The sequence below is a fragment of the Ranitomeya imitator genome, chromosome 5 (assembly GCF_032444005.1).
Source record: "Ranitomeya imitator isolate aRanImi1 chromosome 5, aRanImi1.pri, whole genome shotgun sequence".
NCBI classification, from domain to species: Eukaryota; Metazoa; Chordata; class Amphibia; order Anura; family Dendrobatidae; genus Ranitomeya; species Ranitomeya imitator.
Genome location: NC_091286.1, coordinates 111508234 through 111530890, shown reverse-complemented (window position 1 = coordinate 111530890; position 22657 = coordinate 111508234). Strand labels below are relative to the sequence as shown.

General features: G+C 42.4%; 1 protein-coding gene across 6 annotated transcripts in view; it reads left to right on the top strand.

Annotated features, from left to right (window-relative positions):
* Positions 1–22657, top strand: part of ARHGEF33 (Rho guanine nucleotide exchange factor 33) — a 132613-nt gene that overhangs the window by 72686 nt on the left and 37270 nt on the right. For 4 of the 6 annotated variants that reach the window (XM_069769054.1, XM_069769053.1, XM_069769055.1 and 1 more), the window contains 4 exons: positions 1834–1893; positions 4145–4363; positions 16537–16666; positions 22422–22554. In XM_069769054.1, the coding sequence (XP_069625155.1) occupies positions 1834–1893; positions 4145–4363; positions 16537–16666; positions 22422–22554 (542 nt within the window). The remainder of the gene's footprint in view (positions 1–1833; positions 1894–4144; positions 4364–16536; positions 16667–22421; positions 22555–22657) is intronic. The other 2 variants (XM_069769058.1, XM_069769056.1) reach the window with 2 other exon arrangements.

Genomic DNA, 22657 nt, shown 5'->3' with positions numbered 1-22657 from the left:
CATGAGAAGGGGTTACATACAAGTTACAGATATCACTTACAGTAAACAAACTAACAATGACGGACTGATACAGAGGGGCGAGGACCCTGCCCCTGCGGGCTTACATTCTACAGGATTATGGGGAAGGAGACAGTAGGTTGGGGGTTGCAGGTGCTCCGGTGTTGGTGAGGCGGTAGCTTCGATAGTGATGAGGCGGCAGCGGTGTCAGTGCAGGCTGTAGGCTTTCCTGAAGAGATGAGTTTTCAGGTTCCGTCTGAAGGATCCAACTGTGGTTGATAGTCGGACGTGTTGGGGCAGAGAGTTCCAGAGGATGGGGGATATTCGGCAGAAGTCTTGGAGGCGATTGGATGCGATTAAATTGAAACATTTCAAACTTCAACACTTACACAGCTTTTTCCACTTTATTTTTTTTTTGGTGTTCTTGGCTTGTGTCATGACTGTAACTCGCACGCTTTCTCAGCGCCGTCCTAACCGCGTTCACCGCTCTGCTTATCCCAGTATCAGGCGCTGAACTGCCTATTGCAGCAGTCCCATCACTTCTGCATTCCTCTGTTGACAGAGAGTCTCCACCTCCACCGCTGCCAGACTCTGCAGGAATTTAACCTTCTGTGTCTTAAGGAGTTTTGCTTCCCTGGATTTATTAGGCAGCTCTTTCCACCACATCTTGCTTGAACTTAAGTTCCTAGTTTTAGTACACCTCTAGTAATGTGTCAAGGTGCATGTTTGTTTTGACTCTCCTGCTACCGACTCGGCTTGTTCACTCATTTTGTCTGACCTCTCCACTCCTGACCCCCGCTTTGTATTTTGATCCTGTGCTGCCTGACTCAATCTTGGACTGTCTGACCATGTCTCTGTCTTTGCCATTGGTGCTTTGTGTTGTGCCTTTGACCCTTTGTCAGATGCTGCAAGTCTGGGCACAGCCCTGGAATGGCACCTGGTGACTATAATGGCTCAAGCCTATCCTCACCATCAGAGGCTCTAGTAAAGACCAGGCAGTCACTTAGTTATGGCATCCACACCACACTATCTCTCCACACCCTTCCGCTTGACATGAAAAATGATCTCGTCCTTATTAGACAGTAAAGTCACTTGCTTTCCCACACCGTTTCATGTCATAGAAATGTCACCCACACGTTTCATTTACGTCACTAACTCCTTCAAAGTTAACCCATGCTATGACCACCCATGGGAAGGGATGGCACCAGATTGTATGGTAATCTGGCACCAGATTGTATGGTAATCATACTTTAAAAATAAGTAACTCAGTATAATTTTTGCTCAAATCTCGTAGAAAATATTCCAAATTATTCTTTTTTGCCAAGATGACATCATAAAATTGCAAAGGGCATCAGTCCAGCCTGTGTCACTCAAATGCAACATAAGGGCATTTATAGGTGGCATGAATTCAGCTTGTGACTGTACCAAATAAATAACTTTGTAGCTTAAGGCCACACACTTTCCATTTTAGGGATCCATGTCTCAGTCCCTTTGCAAAACAAGTGTAGGACTTCCCTCCCCAGAGGAACTATTGTTTGCTAACAAGGGGGTGATAAATAAGAGCTTGGTGGTGGCGGTAGGGGAGTAAATGTAATTTCCTTATGTCCTGGGTAGCAGAACCAAGCTCCACAAAATTTACTATGGTCTCTCTATCATCTGTATAAACCATTGAAATCTAATAAGAAGTTTTTTAAAACCAAAAAGTCAGAATAAGGTTTCTAGAATAGATACAAAGGTTGAAAAGGGGAGTGAATATATTTGTGCAAACTGTTTTAATCCATCTTTTAATATAACAGAGCAAGATAAGTTTAATCACTCATACATGTTTGTTTCCAGCACCTGCATCCAGGTCCCTAAGCGCTGGCAATGAAAGCAATGTGGCGATCAGCAACACAGGTAAGAAAAAAAGACTCTTGTATTGTAGAAGAAAGTTTAATCACAATAATTTTCCCTTAACTTTCTGAACTGGATTTATTATTAAATTTGAGACTTTTTTTTCTAGTTTTCCATGTTTCTTGCATGTTTTACATGTGCGCCGTATTTTTATTAATTTGCCTTCTTTTATTTTGTCTATTTTATATGTATTCACTTGCTTATTTTTTTTATAAAAGTTGCCAATTTGATTGGAAATGTACTCAAGTACCCCCCATAGTGATTTTAATTATATTTGTGACATCTTAGTTGAGCATACAACTTTTTGTTCTAAAAAGTCCCAAAATGGGTTAGACAAAAACAAAGCATTTTTGGTTTTGAGCAAAATTCATAAACCACGTTCTCCGTTTGAAGAATCTAATGCCAAAAAAGTTAACGAATAACACCACATAACAAAAAGCAACTTAAAAAAATGGAAATTATGAATTTTTTTTCACATCTTATATTTTATTAGTTTTTCTACTGTTAAATTAAGGCCAGTTTCACACGTCAGTGGCTCCGGTACGTGAGGTGACAGTTTCCTCACGTACCGGAGCCACTGACACACGTAGACACATTAAAATCAATGCATCTTTTCAGATGTCATTGATTTTTTGCGGACCGTGTCTCCATGTGCCAAACACGGAGACATGTCAGTGTTCGTGGGAGCGCACGTATTACACGGACCCATTAAAGTCAATGGGTCCGTGTAAAACACGTACCGCACACGGACATTATCCGTGTGCAGTCCGTGTGCCGTGCAGGAGACGGCGCTACATTAAGCGCTGTCCCCCCCACTGGTGCTGAAGCCCCATTCATATCTTCCCACGTGACCGCTCATACAGTACAAGGTGCGGCCAGAAAAGGACGCTGCGAGGGATCCGGAAGCTAGGTGAGTATTTTAATCACAGCGGGGGGGGCGCACAGGGGGGTGGGAGGGGCTGGGGACCTGGATATTGATTTTACACACTAATATTCATATCTTCTCTACAGCAAACGCTGCTGCAGGGAAGATATGAATGGGGCTTCAGCACGATGCTGGGGACAGCGCTAAACTTTAGCGCTGTCTCCGGCACGGTGCGTGTGGTACCCAGTGGGCACACGGGCGGCACACGTGTGCCGCACGTGTGCCACACTGATGTGCCACAGAAACGCATCGGCACACAGACACGGATAATTCCGGTACCGATTTTTCCGGTACCGGAAATATCTGGACGTGTGAGACTGCCCTAAAAGAGCATTACAATTACTGATACATTGTAAATTTTCGGTTATCAGTAATGTTTGGTGAAGTTCAGAGCTCATGCTGACCTTTCTTCCTTGAGCTGTGATCTACCCTACCTTATCTAGGTGCATATTTCTCAATATCACTTATTTTCCTTTCCATTTAGTTCATCACGGAATTAGGCTAACCTTCCCCACTTCACTTATTACATTGAACATAACCTACCTACAGTCTGTAGACTGCAAATACAGTATATTCTGATAATGTAACTGCAGTGACCCTTATTTCTGGATTAAAAATAAAAAGACCCCATCCAATTGACAGCAAAAACTGCTAAAAAAAATTTGAAAAATACAAAGCTTTTATTTAAAATTATATTTCCCCTTTTATTTGTTCATTTTTATTAAACTAAATACTTAATAGTTTAAAAACTTTTCCCCTATTTTTTTTTACTTTTTATTGCAGGCATATTATCTTGGACTAACTGCAATACTTGTTTGATTTTGATTTATATCATTGTGTTTTTTTATGCTATTTTTTATGTATTTTTTTCACTGTAGCAGCATTATTATTTTTTTATTTATTTTTTTCCACTTTTTACCATTTTTTTGCAGGATGCAGCCAGGCCTCTTTTTGATGGCTGGGTTTACTAGGGCATCGGTCCGAGAGTGCTACATGTATTTAGTACTGGTAGCCCGCCTTTTATATTATTTTGGGCGTCATGAATTGGCTGCGAACCAGACACTTTGCACCACACATGCCTATGTGAATGGTGTCCTACTCAAGCCCTATTTGTTTGCATTTTTTTTTACTAGGCAGCCACCCCTCCATAATTTTGGTAGGTGTGTGAGTGGCTGCTTATATCAATAGAGTGCACCTGTGCTGCCCCAGCCTATATAATGGAGGCCTGCTGTATCCTGCTAGTGCATATACCATCTGTCTGCTCTTGGTAAGGCTGTCTCTTTTGTGCATGTTTTTCTCAATTGTTCTATGATTATTACTTTAATTTAGCTCGGATTCCTCATGAAGAAACAGATGAAAGTTTCAAGTCCTCAGTGACAATTGAAGGTCAGTCCAGAATGTATATGCCTTCCCTCATCTGGAGACAGCCAAAAGATGGAAGGGAGTGGGAGGAAGAAGGTTCGAAAGAACAAACACATAGGCCAAGGGACCTAGTACAGAGCCGATCTGCCCCAGTGGAGAATGTCCTCAGTGAACCCAGTAATTTTGGTAAAATTCTATATTAAAAAATGTCTCTGTTATTAAAAACTTTAACTTTGTTCATCCAACATTGTGTGCACATGCAGCTCACAGCATTCTTAGATATACCATATTTTTCAGACTATAAGATGCACCGGACCATAAGACACACCTAGGTTTTAGAGGAGGAAATTAGGGGAAAAAAAATGAAGCAAAAATGTGGTCAATTGTGTACTTAATATCCCCTATCCTGATATATATAGTCCCCTCATCCCCATCCTGATACAAATGGTCACCTCATCCCTACCTTGGTATGCATGGATCCCTCATCCCTATCCTGGTGTGCATGGCCCTCTCATCCCTATCCTGGCAGGAATGGTCCCCCTCATCCCTATCCTGGCAGGAATGATCATCCTCATGCCTATCCTAATATGCAGGTCCCCAATCTCATCCTAGTAAGCATGGCTTCATCCCTATCCTGGTATGCAGGGCCCCATCTCATCCTAGTATGCATGGCCCATCTCTGTCCTGGTATGTAGGGCCCGCATCTCTCCTAGTATGCAAGGCCCCCATCCTTATCGTGGTATGCAGGGCCCCATCTCGTCCTAGTATGTATGGCCCCATCCCTATTCTGGTATGATTGGTCCCCATTCTGGTCTTGGTATGCATGGCCCCATCAGAAAACATAAAAAAACCAAACCATGACTTACCTTCCCGGCGCTCCCTCGCAGCTCCAGTGCCAGCAGCTGCTTTATGCTTGTAAGCAGCACATGGCAGGGACGTCATGTGCCGCTTGCAAGCCGAAGCACAGCTGCCGGAATACTTACTACTTTGCATGCCAGGACTGTGCGTGCAGACAGCACTGAGTATTTATTGCTCTTCAGTAGCGCACAGTGTCAGCCGGAGCCTTCCTTCTGCTGTCGGCGGTCACATGTGCCACTACTTAAGAGAAATTAATATTCACCTCTCCACACACAGACAGGTGAATATTCATTTCTCTTCAGTAGTAGCATACGCAGCCCGGCAGCTGCAGGAAGGCTCCAGCTGACAGTGTGCACTACTGAAGAGCAATGAATACTCACGGCTCTCTGTGTGCACAGTCCTGGTGTGCAGAGCAGTGAGTATTCCGGCAGCTGCCCTTCGGCTTGCAATCTGCACATGATGTCCCTGCCATGTGCTGCTTCTAAGCATAAAGCAGATGCTGGCAACAGAGCAGAATGCTACGAGGGAGTGCCAGGAAGGTAAGTGTAATGTTTTGTTTTTTTTTGTTTGTTTTTTTATTTTTCTGATGGGGCCATGCATACCAGGATGGGTGTGGGTGGGGGCCAATCATAAGGATGGGACCATGCATACCAGGAATCTGGTGGGGAGCCAATTATACCGGAATAAGAGTGGGGCCATGCATACCAGGACTGGGATGGGGCCAATCAGACCAGGATGCTAAAGATAAATAAATATCCATTGCCCTCCATTCCATGGGCATGGAATGCAGTGAATATTCATTTTTCTTTAGCAGCGGGCTCAAGAGATAGCCGCAGCCAGCTCCAGCCTCCTGTGACCCAGTGCTCCGCCAATGCCGCTCCCTCACTTCCCCACCACAGACAGACCCGGTACATCTGGATTATAAGACGCATCCCTCATTTTCCTCCACATTTGGAGGAAAAAAGTGCGTTTTATAGTCTGAAAAATACAGTCATTTTTATATATGGTAGATTTCAGAAACTTTAGTTACTTATTGGCTCTCCTCTTATAAACACTGATGTATAAGCTTCGGACTGCTTTTGATTCGTAGTAGTGAATCGATAGTGATGATGGGACTAACCTAATTAAAGAGTTTTCTGTGACTTTAATATTGATGACCAATCTTTAGGATAGGTCTGCAGTATTAGATGAGTGGGGGTCTGACTCCATCCCTAAATGATTGTGCGAGTACTGTGGTGCACTAAATGTGGCACAGCTCTGTCTATTGTGCAGTGGATGTAAAAGGTACTGCAAGCTATATATAAAATACAAATTCCACCTACGGTATATTTTATTACGTTGGATTTAAAGAGGAGCTTTCACTAATCTTTCATGTTGAACTGAACACACAATGTATTAGGTGCTGTAGAATGAATCTTTGATGAGATAATAACAATCAAAATATTGGACACAGGAACAGTTAATTTTTTAAGTCCTAGTGTGCATTACCAGTGAGATTTCACTGGGGGGTGTCCTTCTTTCCTCTATGTGAGGATGGCCAATCATAAGAAGGCAGCAACACACAGGGGAAAGAAGAACATGCCCCATAATAGCTTAGAACAGATCTGCTCTATGTTTTCTCAACATTTTTCTCAGCATTTTTTATGGACATTGCTAAGTTTATTTGGCATAGCCAAAGCTTCAGATAACAGAAAATAGATCATCTGAGTTTTTACAGCAGCAGGTTGGATGGTCTGTACTAATTTGCATGTATCATGTATGTAGGGTAATGTTCAAAATCTCAGGTCATTTAGGAGTCAGACTACTACACCTTCTTCAAGAACAGAATATTATATAAGAAGTATGCGAGAGCAAAATATTATTTTACACGTATTTTTAACTTTCTCCATTTGCATGATTTTAAAAGATATGACTGCATTTACCATATAAAGGGGATGTGGGAATTATTGTATACTGTGTTAATATTGTGTTCAGTCCATGCTTTCCAATCCCCTTGATGGCAGCTAGAGGATGTCAGCATGGTATGGTTGAAATGTAGGGGGTTTTGCGCTCTGAATCAAAATTTGGATTGTCATCTAATGTATATCTATACAGTAGATGGCACTCCAAATTTTGATTCAGAGCCCCAAACCCCCTACCTTTATACAATACCATGACCTGAACTACTGCATTTATTAACACTGCTTCACCTCCTATTAAACAGTGCAGGTTTTTCCCTTGCTCGGTAATGGCAAGGGTTAATCAGTTCAGTTCATCTTCTGGAGCTCTCCATTCTGAGTTGCCTCAGCTGTTCTGTGTTGGGAACTCCCCTCTGGTATATATGCTCAGTAGTGATGAGCGAGTATACTCGTTGCTCGAGATTTTCCGAGCATGCTCGGGGGTCTTCGAGTATTTGTAAGTGCTCAGAGATTTAGTTTTTGTTGATGCAGCTGCATTATTTACAGCTGCTAGCCATCATAACTACATGTGGGGGTTATCTGGTTGCTAGGGAATCCCCACATGTAATCAAGCTGGCTAACAGATGTAAATCATTCAGCTGCGGCGATGAAAACTAAATCTCCAAGCACTAAAAAATACTCGGAGGACACCCAAGCGTGCTCGGGAAATCTCGAGTAATGAGTATACTCGCTCATCACTAATGCTCAGCACTGGCACTTGGGAGTTGCCAGTGATAGTTCTAGTTCCTGGTTTGGTGTTGAAGGAGAAAGTTCAGTGTTTGAAATTGGCGATTGGAGAGTTTTTTCTGGAGATTGCTGCGTGGAGTTGGTTTGAACGTTTATACTTATCCTCTCACATTTGGTTTGACTAGTTTGAGGAATCAGGTAGGTGCCCACAGCACCTTGACACTATGTGCCAATATATATATATATATATATATATATATATATATATATATATATATATATATATATATATATATATATATATATATATATATATATGTGGCCTCCCCGCTAACTCTCTTGCACAACTTCAGTCTGTCCTCAACTCTGCTGCCCGCCTAATCCACCTTTCTCCTCGCTACTCCCCTGCAAATCCCTCCACTGGCTCCCAATTCCCCAATGAATCTAGCTCAAAATACTAACACTGATCTACAAAGGAATCTACAACCTGTCCCCTCCCTATATCTCTGAACTAATCTCCCAATATCTTCCCTCACGCAATCTTCGATCCTCCCAAGACCTCCTACTCTCCACCACACTTATTAGTTCCTCACACAACCCACTTCCAAGATTTCTCCCGAATATCCCCCATCCTCTGGAATTCCATGCCTCAACACGTTCGATTTTCCACCACCCTCGGATCCTTCAGATGGAATCTGAAAACCCATCTGTACAGGAAAGCCTACAGCCTGCAATAACTAGTCTGCTGCCTCACCACCACCTGAGATGCCGCCTCACGACCACCCGAGCTGCTGCACCCCGACCTTCTGTCTCTTCCCCATTATCCCGTAGAATGTAAGTCCGTAAGGATAGGGTCCTCTCCCCTCTGTACCAGTCTGTTATTGTAAAGTCGTTTACTGTATACGATATCTATAACTCTGTATGTAACCCCTTTCCCATGTACAGCACCATGGAACTAATGGTGCTATATAAATAAATAATAATAAATAAATAAATAAATATATATATACACTGCTCCAAAAAATAAAGGGAACACTAAAATCCCACATCCTAGGTATCACTGAATGAAATATTCCAGTTGTAAATCTTTATTCATTACATAGTGGAATGTGTTGAGAACAATAAAACCTAAAAATGATCAACATAAATCGCAACTAATATCCCACGGAGGTCTGGAGTTGGAACAATGCTCAAAATCAAAGTGGAAAATGAAGCTACAGGCTGAACCAACTTCAGTGGAAATGCCTCAAGACAAGGAAATGATGCTCAGTAGTGTGTGTGGCCTCCACGTGCCTGTATGACCTCCATACAATGCCTGGGCATGCTCCTGATGAGGCGGCTGATGGTCTCCTGAGGGCTCTCCTCCCAGACCTGGACTAAAGCATCTGCCAACTGCAAGACTCCTGGACACCTAATGTTGTGAATTCCGCTCTTGGGCTCCCTCCGGTGGTTGTAAGTGGCACTTTTGTGAGTTCTGCTCTTGGGCTCCCTCTTGTGGTTTCTAGTGGTATGGCTGCTCCTTGGATTTAGCTGTCTTCAGCTGCTTCCACTGATCGTCTTTTCTGCTTGGCTATTTATGCCTGGCTCTTTCCTTCAGCCAGTGCCACTTGTAAATGGTTCCTGGTTGGATTCACATCTCTTTGGATTTCCCTGTTATCCTGACCAGTTCAGCAAAGCTAAGTTTTTGCTTGCTCTTTTCTGTCCATAGATTGTGGACTTATCCGTTCTGTGCTTTCTATGTTTGTCCAGCTTATCGGTATGAATTAATTCTGTCTTGCTGGAAGCTCTGGGAAGCAGATTTACCCTCCACACCTTTAGTCAGGTGTGGAGATTTTTTGTAAACTCTGCGTGGATTTTTTGTAGTGATTTATACTGACTGCACAGTATTCCATCCTGTCCTATCTATTTAGCTAGACTGGCCTCCTGTGCTCATCCTGGTTTCATTCTGTGTATGTCTTTTCCCTCTCCACTCACAGTCATTATTTGTGGGGGCTAATCTATCCTTTGGGGATTTTCTCTGAGGCAAGATAGTTTTTCCTGCTTCTATCTTTAGGGGTAGTTAGCTCTTAGGCTGTGACGAGGTGCCTAGGGAGAGTTAGGAGCATCCCACGGCTACCTCTAGTGTTGTGTTGAGCTTAGGGACTGCGGTCAGTACAGTTACCACTTCCTTCAGAGCTCGTTCCATGTTGCTCCTAGACCACCGTATCATAACACCTAATGACAGTCAGGCTACCTCTGGCAAGCACATGGAGGGCTGTGTGGCCCTCCAAAGAAATGCTAGCCCACACCATTACTGACCCACTGCCAAACCGGTCATGCTGAAAGATGTTGCAGGCAACAGATCATTCTCCACGGTGTCTCCAGACTCTGTCACGGCTGTCACATGTGCTCAGTGTGAACCTGCTTTAATCTGTTAAGAGCACAGGGCGCCAGTGGTGAATTTGCCAATCCTGGTGTTCTGTGGCAAATGCGAAGCATACTGCACGGTGTTGGGCTGTGAGCACAACCCTCATCTGTGGACGTCTGGCACTCAGTCCATCCTCATGGAGTCGGTTTCTTACCGTTTGTGCAGACACATGCATATTTGTGGCCTACTGGAGGTAAATTTGCAGGGCTCTGGCAGTGCACCTCCTGTTCCTCCTTGAACAAAGGCTGAGGTAGCGGTCCTGCTGCTGGGTTGTTGCCCTCCTACAGCCCCCTCCACGTCTCCTGGTGTACTGGCCTGTCTCCTGGTAGCACCTCCAGCCTCTGGACACTACGCTGACAGACACAACAAACCTTCTTGCCACAGCTCACATTGATGTGACATCCTGGATGAGCTGCACTAGCTGAGCCACTTGTGTGGGTTGTAGAATCCGTCTCATGCTACCACGAGTGTGAAAGCACAACCAACATAAGTGTCCAAAACATCAGCCAGATAGCATTGGTAATGAAACTGCTGAATGTTTCTTGTGAATTTTGCACGTTTGGGTATTTCACAAGGTGCACTCATTATAGCTAAACAGGGTGCATCCAGAATCACCTGAATTCATCTTTTCCTATGCACCACTTTCTCATTTTAAGTCCATTTGTTTTTACAGACACCTTTTCAAGGACAGAAAAGTCACTAATATTAATAACCACACTGCTTTACACGGTGCTTTGAGATCCTCAGAGGTATCACGCCACCACTGTACAGTCATTATGGAGTGTCAGTTTGATGGCTTAGGACAGTATTCTGGCAATATAAATGTAACCTCTTTCACTTCTCATAGAAAGAACCCTGTTAAATTTAACTTTAAATATTTATATTGTGGACACGGTTGCAGTCTATTCCTTTGTGTGTTGCAATATGAACATAAACACATCAATAATGTAAAAAAAAATCATCAGGTTTGGAAATAAAATGTTCCAGCAAATGAAACTCAACTTAAAGGGAACCTGTCACCCCGTTTTTTGAGATTGAGATATAAATACTGTTAAATAGGACCTGCGCTGTGTGTTACTATAGTGTATGTAGTGTACCCCGATTCCCCACCTATGCTGAGAAATAACTTACCAAAGTCGCCGTTTTCGCCTGTCAATCAGGCTGGTCAGGTCGGGAGGGCGTGTTCACAGCGCTGGTTCTTCCTCAGCTTTACGTTGGTGGCGTAGTGGTGTCCGCATGTTGAGGTGACTAATCCACTGTGGGCACGTGAACAATGCAAACTCGGCTTTTGGAAAATGGCCACCGCGATCTCTAATGCGCACGCGCGGCATCCCGCGGCCATTTTCCTGAAGCCCCGTGCAGCAGAGCACTCGATCTGCGCATGCGCGGCCCCAGGAAGATGGCCGCCCCCACCGACGAAAGGGATGACAGCGCAGATCGCGCGCTGCTTGTTCACGTGCCCACAGTGGATTAGTCACCTCAACATGCGGACACCACTACGCCACCAACGTAAAGCTGAGGAAGAACCAGCGCTGTGAACACGCCCTCCCGACCTGACCAGCCTGATTGACAGGCGAAAACGGCGACTTTGGTAAGTTATTTCTCAGCATAGGTGGGGAATCGGGGTACACTACATACACTATAGTAACGCACAGCGCAGGCCCTATTTAACAGTATTTATATCTCAATCTCAAAAAACGGGGTGACAGGTTCCCTTTAAAAGGAATCTCTTAGTAGGATCAAGCCTCCAAGCCATCTATATGGACATGTAGGTCATAGAAAGCTGAATAAAATGATACAATGATTTCTGCAATCCGATTTCTTATTCCCAAGAAAGTCATGCTTTTCTTATATATACAAGGTCGGACTGATCTGCCGGAAAACCGGAGGATCCTCCTGTGGGCCCTGAGTCCTCGATGGTTCCTTCAGCAGGGTCAACCAATTGTGGAGGCAGAAGGGGTCCACCAGTAACAACACTGGTTTCAATTGAATGTGCGTCCTCCTGTGTATATTGTCCCCAGTGATCACTGTATTGTCTCCTGGAGCATCATTCTTTAAAGCTACTACCTAGGTTACCCAGAGCCCAATATAAAAGTTACTCCCATATAAAACATATATTGCTGTAATATGGGAAAACACAGTAAACTTCATTTCATAGGTAGATGATAATTAAATATCTAGAATAGGAAATAGCAGGTAGCTACTAAACAAGAAATAGGTATTGACAGTCTATTGGCTACATAAGAAGAACAGACTGTCATAAATCAAATTATCCTATATAAAGCAGCTATAATTCCGTTGTTCGTTGCTGGGGCCACAGTGTACAATCCTGCGTTTAGAATGATACTCTTATACGTTTGTAATTATCATCATAAGGGTCATTGCATTTTGGATGTATTTTTCCATCTAATTCGTTATTTTTTACCTCTGATAAATAATCCGGAACTGTTGCCTCTTTTTGATCCATCCGGAACTATATTTACTTCCCTATGTTGCTATCGGAGGGTTTAATAATGATACACAGTATAGTACGAAGCATTTACGTGGTGGAGCATTCTTCCCTTCTGGCATGATGAACCGAAAGTAGAGCGGCCATGATAGGACTTTGCGTTCCAGGAGACGATCGGTTAGCAGGCAGGCGTGCGTGTCAGCGAATACAGTTGAAGCATTCTTCACTACCTGCCATGATTGACCATGCGTTCCATGGCGCGATCAGATGGCACGCATGCATGTCAATTCAGTATCGGTGGGTGTAATCTTATGATTGGACTCTTTATTCTGACCAATCTTAACAAGCTATACATATATGCATTCATACCGGGTGCTGTTGATCCATTATAACTATAGGTCTGCAGTAGCAGTATGCTCATTTTGTGCTAATAGGTCCCCTGAAGATTCACGGAGTGATGAAACGCGTTGGAATGCACAGGGAAAGCATAGAGCTGATATTGCAAGGGTCAGATGTGGACTGCCCTTGTAAGGGCGGGAGTCTTGGGGTCCAGGTTATGCCAGCCTTTACAGGACATAATAGGGCAATTGTTCCCCATCCCTCCTGATGAATTCTTGCTGATTGAGATTACATCTGACAAGTGACGTCCTCTGCATACATGGGTGAGATTGTTCCATACTAGATTTATATACTGTATGTGTTTATATGGTTATTGTCGTTTCTCACTCATGATATACATGCATATGTACTGTGATCTTTTGATCATTGTGGAACATATTTTTGTTCCTCTAATAAAGAGAGGCACTCATTGGGAAATCTGTCTCTTTCTGTGATCACAGGATACATATTGTGTGGTTTGATTTTGTAAATTTATCCAGTCTCTTAGGTATCTAGGACGGGGTTTAGTTGCATATGCTACATATGCATTGAAGTCTGTGATGTGACTAAATACAGACATCTCTGTGTGCAGTCGGCAACAATACAAGGTCAAGAGTGATTTTTTAATTACACTTATTTCACTTTTTCCTTGGAATTTATGGTTTAACATTTTCTCTATTGCTGATATCCTCTACATGTAAGAGATTTGTGGGAATTTGACCCATTAGTGCTGTTTATCTACTCTACTTATTCCTCAGCATGGCTTTTTAACAGCACTAAGAAATAAGGATATAGTGCCCCCCAGAGTCGGAAAATCTCCGGGGTCCCAGCTACCGGGGTAGCTGAGACCCAAGAGAACATGATTTGCGTCAGTTTTTACCATCCCCAGTGTTGCGATCACCGTTATTCACGGAATAACGGCAACTGCAAAAAAAGTCTGATTTCCTATGTATTTCTATCTCCTCTCATATCACATCCACATCAGAGGAGAGAGAAATGGGGTCCCCCGAGCCCCCGATACCTGCGGTGTCCCTCCAGGTCTGTCCCCTGGCCCTCGACGTCTTCTTCCGGGAAGAAAATGGTGGGCTCATGCGCAGTGTGCCCGTCGAGATCTGCCGGCCAGCACCAATAGGAGATTTTTCCTATTGGTTCATTTTGATCACTGTGATAGACCATATAACAGTGCTAAAAATATAAAAAAGAGTAAATCAAACCCCCCTTTATCACCCCCGTAATTTGGTAAAAATAATAAAATAAAAAAATATATTTATTTCCATTTTTCCATTAGGTTTGGGGCTAGGATTAGGGTTGGGGCTAGGGTTAGAGCTAGGGTTAGGGTTGGGCTATGGTTATGGTTGGGGCTAGGGTTAGGGTTGGGGCTAGGGTTGGGGTTATGGTTGTATTGGGGTTAGGGTTGTGGTTAGGGTTATGGTTGGGATTAGGGTTAGGGGTATGTTGGGGCTAGGGCTGTGTTAGGGTTGGAGCTAGAATTGGGGGTTTCCACTGTTTAGGTACATCAGAGGATCTCCAAACACGACATGGCGCCTGCTATTGATTCCAGCCAATCTTGCATTCAAAAAGTCAAATGGTGCTCCCTCCCTTCTGAGCCCTGCCATTCGCCCAAACAGTGGCTTTCCCCCACATACGGGGTATTGGGGAGAAATTGCACAACAAATTTGGTGGTCCATTTCCTCCTGATACCCTTGTAAAAATAAAAAAGTTTGGTTCCAAATTAAACTTTTTGTGAAAAAAATTACTTCTCGTGAAGCACCTGAAGGGTTAATAAACTTATTGAATGTGATTGTGTGCACCTTGACGGGTGCAGTTGTCACACTTGGTTATTTTCTATCATATATGTTATATTGACCCCCCATTCTTACTTAAAATGTGAGGTGGTCCCTAAAGAAATGGTTTTGTAAATTTTGTCGTAAAAATGAGAAATCGCTGGTCAACTTTTAACTCTTATAACGTTCTAACAAAAACAAATTATGTTTCCAAAATTGAGCTGATGTAAAGTAGACAAGTGGGAAATGTTATTTTTAAACTATTTTTTGTGCTGTGATTCTCTAACTAAGGTCACGGAAATTAAAAGTTTGAAACTTGCAAAATTTTCAAAATTTTTGCCAAATTTCCATTTTTTTTCATAAATAAACGCAAGTCATATCAAAGAAATTTTACCACTAACATGAAGTAAAATATGTCACAAAAAACAGTCTCAGAATCAGTGGGATCCGTTGAAGTGCTCCAGAGCTATAACCTCATAAAGTGACAATGGTCAGAATTGTAAAAATTGGCTTGGTCATTAAGTACAAAATTGGCTCTGTCACTAAGGGGTTAATGATCAGTATTGTAATATTAAGTCATTATGTGGTGGTAATATGTGGTCCGGCCATGGTGTGACGGTATTGGTCCCTTGTATGTGGTATTATTCGATCACTATGTGGTGGTAGTATGTGAGCTGGTTATGGTATAGCAGTATTTGTCCCTTGTATGTGGTATTATTGTTATATTAGTTTTGATATAGTGGATATCTCCAATTTCAATAATTAGAACATTCTTTATTTCCATTATGCCAGTTTTTTCAGAAGATCTTTCAGTTGCATTACTCATTAAACATTTGGTGCAGACCACAATATTGGATAAACCGAGAAAGGAAACATCAAATATCAGTGTGCAAAAAAGAAGAGCAATTCATAGGCTGAAGAACAACAAGGAGATTAATATTAAGCTTGCGGATATAGGTGGTGCCATAGTCTTCCTCAATACAACAATCAGTAATGAAGCTCACAGACAGCTGACAGACAGTACTACACCAAACTGGATGATGATCCAACCCCAACATATATGAAAGAGTTGAGAAAGGTCATCAGTGGCCTGTGTACAGATTCCACAAACCTTTTGGACTTTATACCTGAGAGTCCTAGGATAGGAATTTTCTTTATGCTTCTCAAGATTCATAAGTCAGGCAACCCAGGGAGGCTAATCATCTCAGGGGTGTGAACACTCACTTAAAAAATCTCAGGATTTATAGAGAATGTTATTAAAACACTGGTAAGAATAACAGCCAACTATTTACAGGACACCATGGATCTTTTGAAAAAGCTGTCTACAAAAGATCACTTCTCCATGGGTGCCATCTTAGCCACCATGGATGTGGAATCCCTATATTCTAACATCCCACATGAAGATGGACTAACCACCTGCCGAATGTTTCTGGAAGATAATGCGATCACTTCTGAGTCTGTATTAAAACTTACCAGATTTATCCTCACAACTACCACAAAAGACCTCAAGCTGTCATTGATGGTACAGGGGGCAACACACAGTATTAAGAAATGGGGTACATGAACTTTTGATCAGGGTCATTTGGATGTTTTGGGTTGTCATTATGATTTTAAAAGAGAAAACACAGTAGTTTCATAATAAATGGTTTCACCCAACCACTAACCATGAGTGGAAAAAAAGATTTGGTGTTATCATTCATATTCTCTGACAAAAAGACCAAGAAAGCAAAAATTCTGCCGGGGTATGTAAACTTTTGACCACAACTGTATATAGGCAGCTTATTGTAGTCATAAAGCCTACAGTAATTTATGGATTCAATATGTGTGTGTTGTAATATTCTCATATTTTCCATGTTAAGCAAGAAGACAGACTGCTGCCAAAGATCTTCTAGAATCTGAGCGAAAATATGTTCTGAATCTTTCTCATATCCTTAAGATAAGGGCCACTTTACAAGTATCTGACATCAAGAGGACCACTAAGGAAAGAAGGTACTGGATTTCTCTTTATTTGTCAATGTAAAATATAGCAATGACTGTAGAAAGTGAAGACAGTCCAAGAAAGCAGCTTATCAGCCAATGACTGCCAGCAGCCAGCAAATACTACAGAAATAATAATGAGTACAACCTGTCCTATGTGACCACCGCCATCTTTATTCCATCTACCTTTGGTGTCATATATAAAAAGCTCAGGATTCCAAAATAAGGAGGTTTGCTTCAAAACATATATATTGCATTTTTCCAGATCTAAAAAGACACACTGCATTTATGAATATATTTTCTTGCGAGAACAACCTTCTAGGTCACAATTCCTTTGTCAGGCAAGAGCAAGTAACGGGATAAATCAGAAATCATGGTAGCGGTATAGTAATTGCCTACGCTTTAAAACTTTGAACGTGTAGGAGGGCTCTTCGCTGTAATTTTTTCCTGAATATACACCTACTCCTTGGTATATTCCTATGTGGTCTTGAGTCTTAAACTCAAACCACCATGGTTTTCTGATGTATGTCACCACTTATTCTTGCCTGCTGCGTGTCTTATTAGATCTAAAAAGAAAAATTATGTATTTTGAGGCAAACCTGCTTATCTTGGAGTGCTGTTCCATCTCTCTATGTTCTGAAGCTTACTGAGCAAGTGGCACTGGTGAGCTCTAATGGAGCATGCACCCTGGCACTCTTTTTGCTCTCTAGAAGTTGTGCTGCCTGGACTTGGGTATGCAAAGCTCAGTCTTGATTTCCACTTGCGGCTGTCTGTGAGACATCAAAACTGACAGTCCATCTACAGACAACAGATAGCATCAGACTACACAGAGTTCCTCTTGCGAACAGGAGGCTGCTCAAACTGGTATGGCAGGCAGCACTATGCATTATAGGAATTGTAGTCCTGAGATCGAGAAGCTGCAGAGGTAAGGCTAGTTTCACACTAGCGTTTCCCTGATGTGCGGAGGGCTGCGGACTTCCTCCGTGAAGCCCCGCCCTCAGCCGCACCTCCGTTTGTAGCTCCGCCTACATCTGCATGCAGCCCGCATGCTGCCTGCGTACCTATATTTAACATTAGGTACGCAGGTCGTGCGGCTGTATGCGGATGGTGTCGCATGCGTCATTTTGACGATGCGGCAACCAGCGGAGATGCAGCCACGTAGCATTTTTTTTTTCCGCATCGTCAAAACGACGCATGCGGCACCATCCGCATACACCCGCACGACCTGCGTACCTAATGTTAAAGATAGGTACGCAGGCCGCATGTGGGCCGCATGCAGATGTAGGTGGAGCTACAAGTGGAGGTGCGGCTGAGGGCGGGGCTTCACAGAGGAAGTCCGCAGCCCTCCGCACATCAGGGAAACGCTAGTGTGAAACTAGCCTAAGAAGCACCACCTTTATACATGGGGACATGTGGCAGTGATAATGGAGAGAAAAAGCTGGCAAATGCAATAAATAACATATAAAGGAGCATTAGTGAAAGGCATAGTGCAAATCTGTTTTTTGAAATGCTGATATTGGAAAAGGATAATTGAGTTACGGTAATTCTTCAGCTTTTTTAGCCCTCTTTTCATTGTAAACTGTGTGCACCATTATTATTATGATTTATTATTACAGCACCATTTATTCCATGGCGCTTTACATGTTAAAAAGGGTTATACATAACAAAAAAACAAGTACAATAATCTTGAACAAAACAAGTCACTGACTGGTACAGGACGAGAGATGACCCTTCCCTCGAGGGCTCACAATCTACAAGGGATGAGTAAGGATACAGTAGGTGAGGAGAGAGCTGGTCATGCAGTGGTATGCTGGAACAAGGGTTACTTCACATTGTAGTCTTGTCGGAAGAGGTAGGTCTTCAGGTTCCTTTTGAAGATTTCCACGGTAGGTGAGAGTCTGATTCATTGGAGTAGAGAGTTCCAGAGTAGGAGGGGATGCATGGGAAAAGTCTTGTATGCGATTGTGGAAAGAGGAGATAAAAGGGGAGTAAAGAATGAGATCTTGTGAGGATCGGAGGTTGCGTGCAGGTAAGTACGGGGAGACTAGGTCACATGATGTTTGGAGGAAACAGGTTGTGGATGGCTTTGTATCCCAAGGTTAGGGTTTTCAACTGGAGTCTCTGGGCAATGTGGTGCCAGTAAAGGGATTGACAGAGAGAAGAGTCAGGGAAATAATGGTGGGGGGGCAGGTGGATTAGCCGGGTAGTAGAGTATAGGATGGATTGGAGGGGTGCGAGAGGGGAGCCCACAAACCAGGAAGTTGCAATAGTCGAAGCAGGAGATGATGAGGGCATGCACTAGTGTTTTTGCAGATTCTTAGTTGAGGAATGTACATATCTGGGAAATATTTTTGAGTTGGAGTTGGCAGGAAGTGAAAAGGGCTTGAATGTATGACTTGAAGGAGAGATCAGAATCAAGGGTTACCCTGAGAAAGTGAGCTTGCGGAACTGGTAAGAGTGGGCAGCCATTGACTTTGATGGATAGGTATGTTGGGGGGGTTGAGTGAGATGGGGAAAGAAGACGAAAACTGTTTTATCCATGTTAAGTTTTAGAAATCTAGCAGAGAAGAAATATGAAATAGCAGAAAAACATTGTGGGATTCTGGTTAGTATTGTGGTGATATCAGGTCCAGAGAGGTAGATCTGTGTATCATCAGCATAGAGGTGTTACTGAAAGCCATGGGACTGAATGAACTGCCCTAGGCTGAAGGTGTAGATGGAGTAGAGCAGGGGTCCTAGAACTGAACATTGGGAGACACCGAGACATTGGTTGCAAAATGAGGAGGTGGTGTGTGAGTGTGAGGCGCTGAATGTCCGGTCTGTGAGGTATGAAGAGATCCAGAATAGTGCCAAGTCTATGATGTCAAGAGAAGAGAGAATCTGTAATAAAAGGGATTGTCCACAGTGTCGAAGGCATATGACAGGTCCAGGAGGAGGAGGACAGTGGTGTTGCTTGGATTTGGCAGTTAGTAGGTCATTGGTGACTTTAGCCAGGGTAGTTTTGGTGGAATGGTGTGGTTGGAAGCCAGACTGTAAAAGGTAGAGGGAGCAGGAGGAGAGGTGAAGGGACAGTTCAAAAGAGACAGATTATTCCACTAGTTTTGAGGCATAGAGAAGAAATTATATGGGGCGCTAGCTGGACAGAGAGGATGGCTCAAGGGAGAGCTTTTTGAGGATGAGGGGAAGACACCAATTGTTAGTGACAGGTTGAAGAGATGTGTTAGGGTTGGGATGAAGATTGTGGTGAGGTATTATTAGGCAATTTGTATTTTTGATGGAAAATTTTTATTATTGAACAACCCCAATACTTTTGGTCAATCTAAAAAGTTATTAAATACTAGATGGTGGCCCAATTCTAACTTATCGGGTATTCTAGAATATGTAGGTAGTATATAGCACAGGCTACGTACTATATTGCACAGTGACGTAGTATATAACACAACCGACGTAGTATATAACAGAGCTACGTAGTATGTAACACAGCGTACGTAGTATATAGCAGAGCTACGTAGTATATAACACAGCCACGTAGTATATAACATAGCCACGCAGTGTATTGCACAGGCACGTAGTATATTGGTCAGCCACGTAGTATATAGAAGAGCCACCTAGTATATAACAGAGCCACCTAGTATATAACAGAGCCACATATTGCACAGCTGCGTAGTATATAGCACAGAGCACGTAGTATATTGGACAGTCACGTTGTATATTGCACAGTCACATTGTATATTGCCCAGCAACATAGTATATAGCATTGAGATGTAGTATATAACAGAGCCCACGCAGTATGTAACACAGCACACATAGTATATAGCAATGTGGGCACTATATGCGTGGTTAAAAAAGACTTAAAATAAAAAATAAACATATACTCACCTTCCGAAGACCCCTTGAAGTCCTGGCGCCTGTGTGTGGTGCACACGGCTGCTTCTGGTCTCAGGGTTGGTATGAGCGCAGGACCTGTAATGACATCGCGGTCACATGACCGTGACATCGTGGCAGGTCCTTCTCGCATAGCATCCTTGGCACCGGAACCTGCCGCTTGCACTGCCGAGGACAGCAGGCGACGGCGGAGGGTGAGAATAACCTTTTTTTTTAATTATTATTTTTAACATTAGATCGTTTTACTATTGATGCTACATACGCAGCATCAATAGTAAAAAGTTGGTCACACAGAGTTAATAGCTGCGTTAACAGAGTGCATTACACCGCGGTCCGCTAACTCTGGCATTAACCCTGTGTGACCGGTCAGCGCTGACTGCAGGGCAGTAAAGCAGCGGCCATTTCGCTGCCAGACTCTGGCCATCGCTGATTGGTCGTGGCAATGGTCATGGGCGTTTTGCGAGACAGAGGCCGCGACCAATGAATATCAGTGACAGACAGACAGACAGATGGAAGCGACTCTTAGACAATTATATAGTAGATGAAACCTGAATAACTAAAAAAGTAAAAGGGAGGTTGTGTCTTTCTTAGGATAATATCTCTGGGCAGAATTATTGGTCAACTATTAGTATGCAGAATTATTATGCAACTAAATGAATCACGTAAATTTTCCCATCTCTATAGTTTATTTTCAGTTGTTAAAATGATAATAACCAAACAACTCAAAATATACAAAATTACATTTCTGATATTTAAAAAAGAATAAATAATAATAATAATAATAATAATAGTGACCAATATAGCTATCCTTCTTTTCAATAAAGTCATAAACCTTCAATCCATTGAGCCTTTCAGTTTGTTAATATGTTAATGATCAACTTTTTGAGTCACACAAATCACAAGGTCCCAGACACTGTCCAGAGAGATTAACTGTTTTCCTTCACCATAAATCTCCCATTTAAGAAGGGCCCACAAGTTCTCAATAGAGTTTAGGTCAGGTGAGGCACTGACAATGGCATTATTCTTTCATCTTTAAGGTCCTTACTGGCAGCCAAGCAGTGGAGATTTTGATGCATGCGGTGAATCGTTGTCCTGCATGAAAATAATGTTTTTGATGAAATATAAATACCAAAATAAAAGGGAAGTCAAACAGCCTATGTAGAAACAAGAGTGTAAATTTTATTAGAATCAAATTAAATAAGACAAGTTTTAATCATAAAGGGAGACTGAGACAGCAGAATTACCTTTGCTTAAGGACCATAATACATAAACATAAATATAATCCCAAATACATGCATGAAAGAAATGTCGCTCAATATACCTGAGTTCAGTAAGAAATACATACATGGGTGAGAGGTACAGTATATCAATACTCAATGGTGATGAAATTCCTAAAAAGTGGAAAAAAGTGCAAGTGCTTAAATATAATGATCCATGTGGACCTAGGATTCCCCTACAACAGGATATTGAGAATGCTTAATAAATACAAATATTAGTACAAACCAGTCCAGATGGATTTAAATGATATTGACAGTAGAATCAGAGGTAAATGGTATGAGGTGAATTCTCTCTTGTGATCAATGTAAAAAAACAGACATGCATAATAAGTAAAGGGTAAATAGTAACCAGTAATAATTACTGGAGGGTGGGGCGCCAAAACACCAACGCGCGTTTTGTGTTAGCTTCTTCCTTCACCCCCTGGGTTCACACATAGTTTTTGCTAAAGATACTCAGCTGAAAACTCATCAGCAAATCTACTATGTGTGTATTTGTAACTTTTTATCGTCTGTATTCTTCTTGTGTCATCAGATAATCTTTTTATTCATTTTATTCCATTAAGGATGAAACCATCTTCAAGGGTCACTTTTTGTTCATTTCTCAGTTTTTTCCCCAGTTCTTTGCGGTATTTGATCCAGCATCACCTGGACCTGCTCCACGTGTTACAAGAGAGGGTAGTAAAATGGTCTAGGCAAGGAATCCTGGGAGACATATTCCTGAAGTTAACTAATGATGAGGTAGCTATACTGTTTTATCACATCTCACTTGTCTTCATATCTCCTAGTCAAAATTATTTTTAATGTAACATTATTTACTGACCTGACTACAAAAAGTATTTCA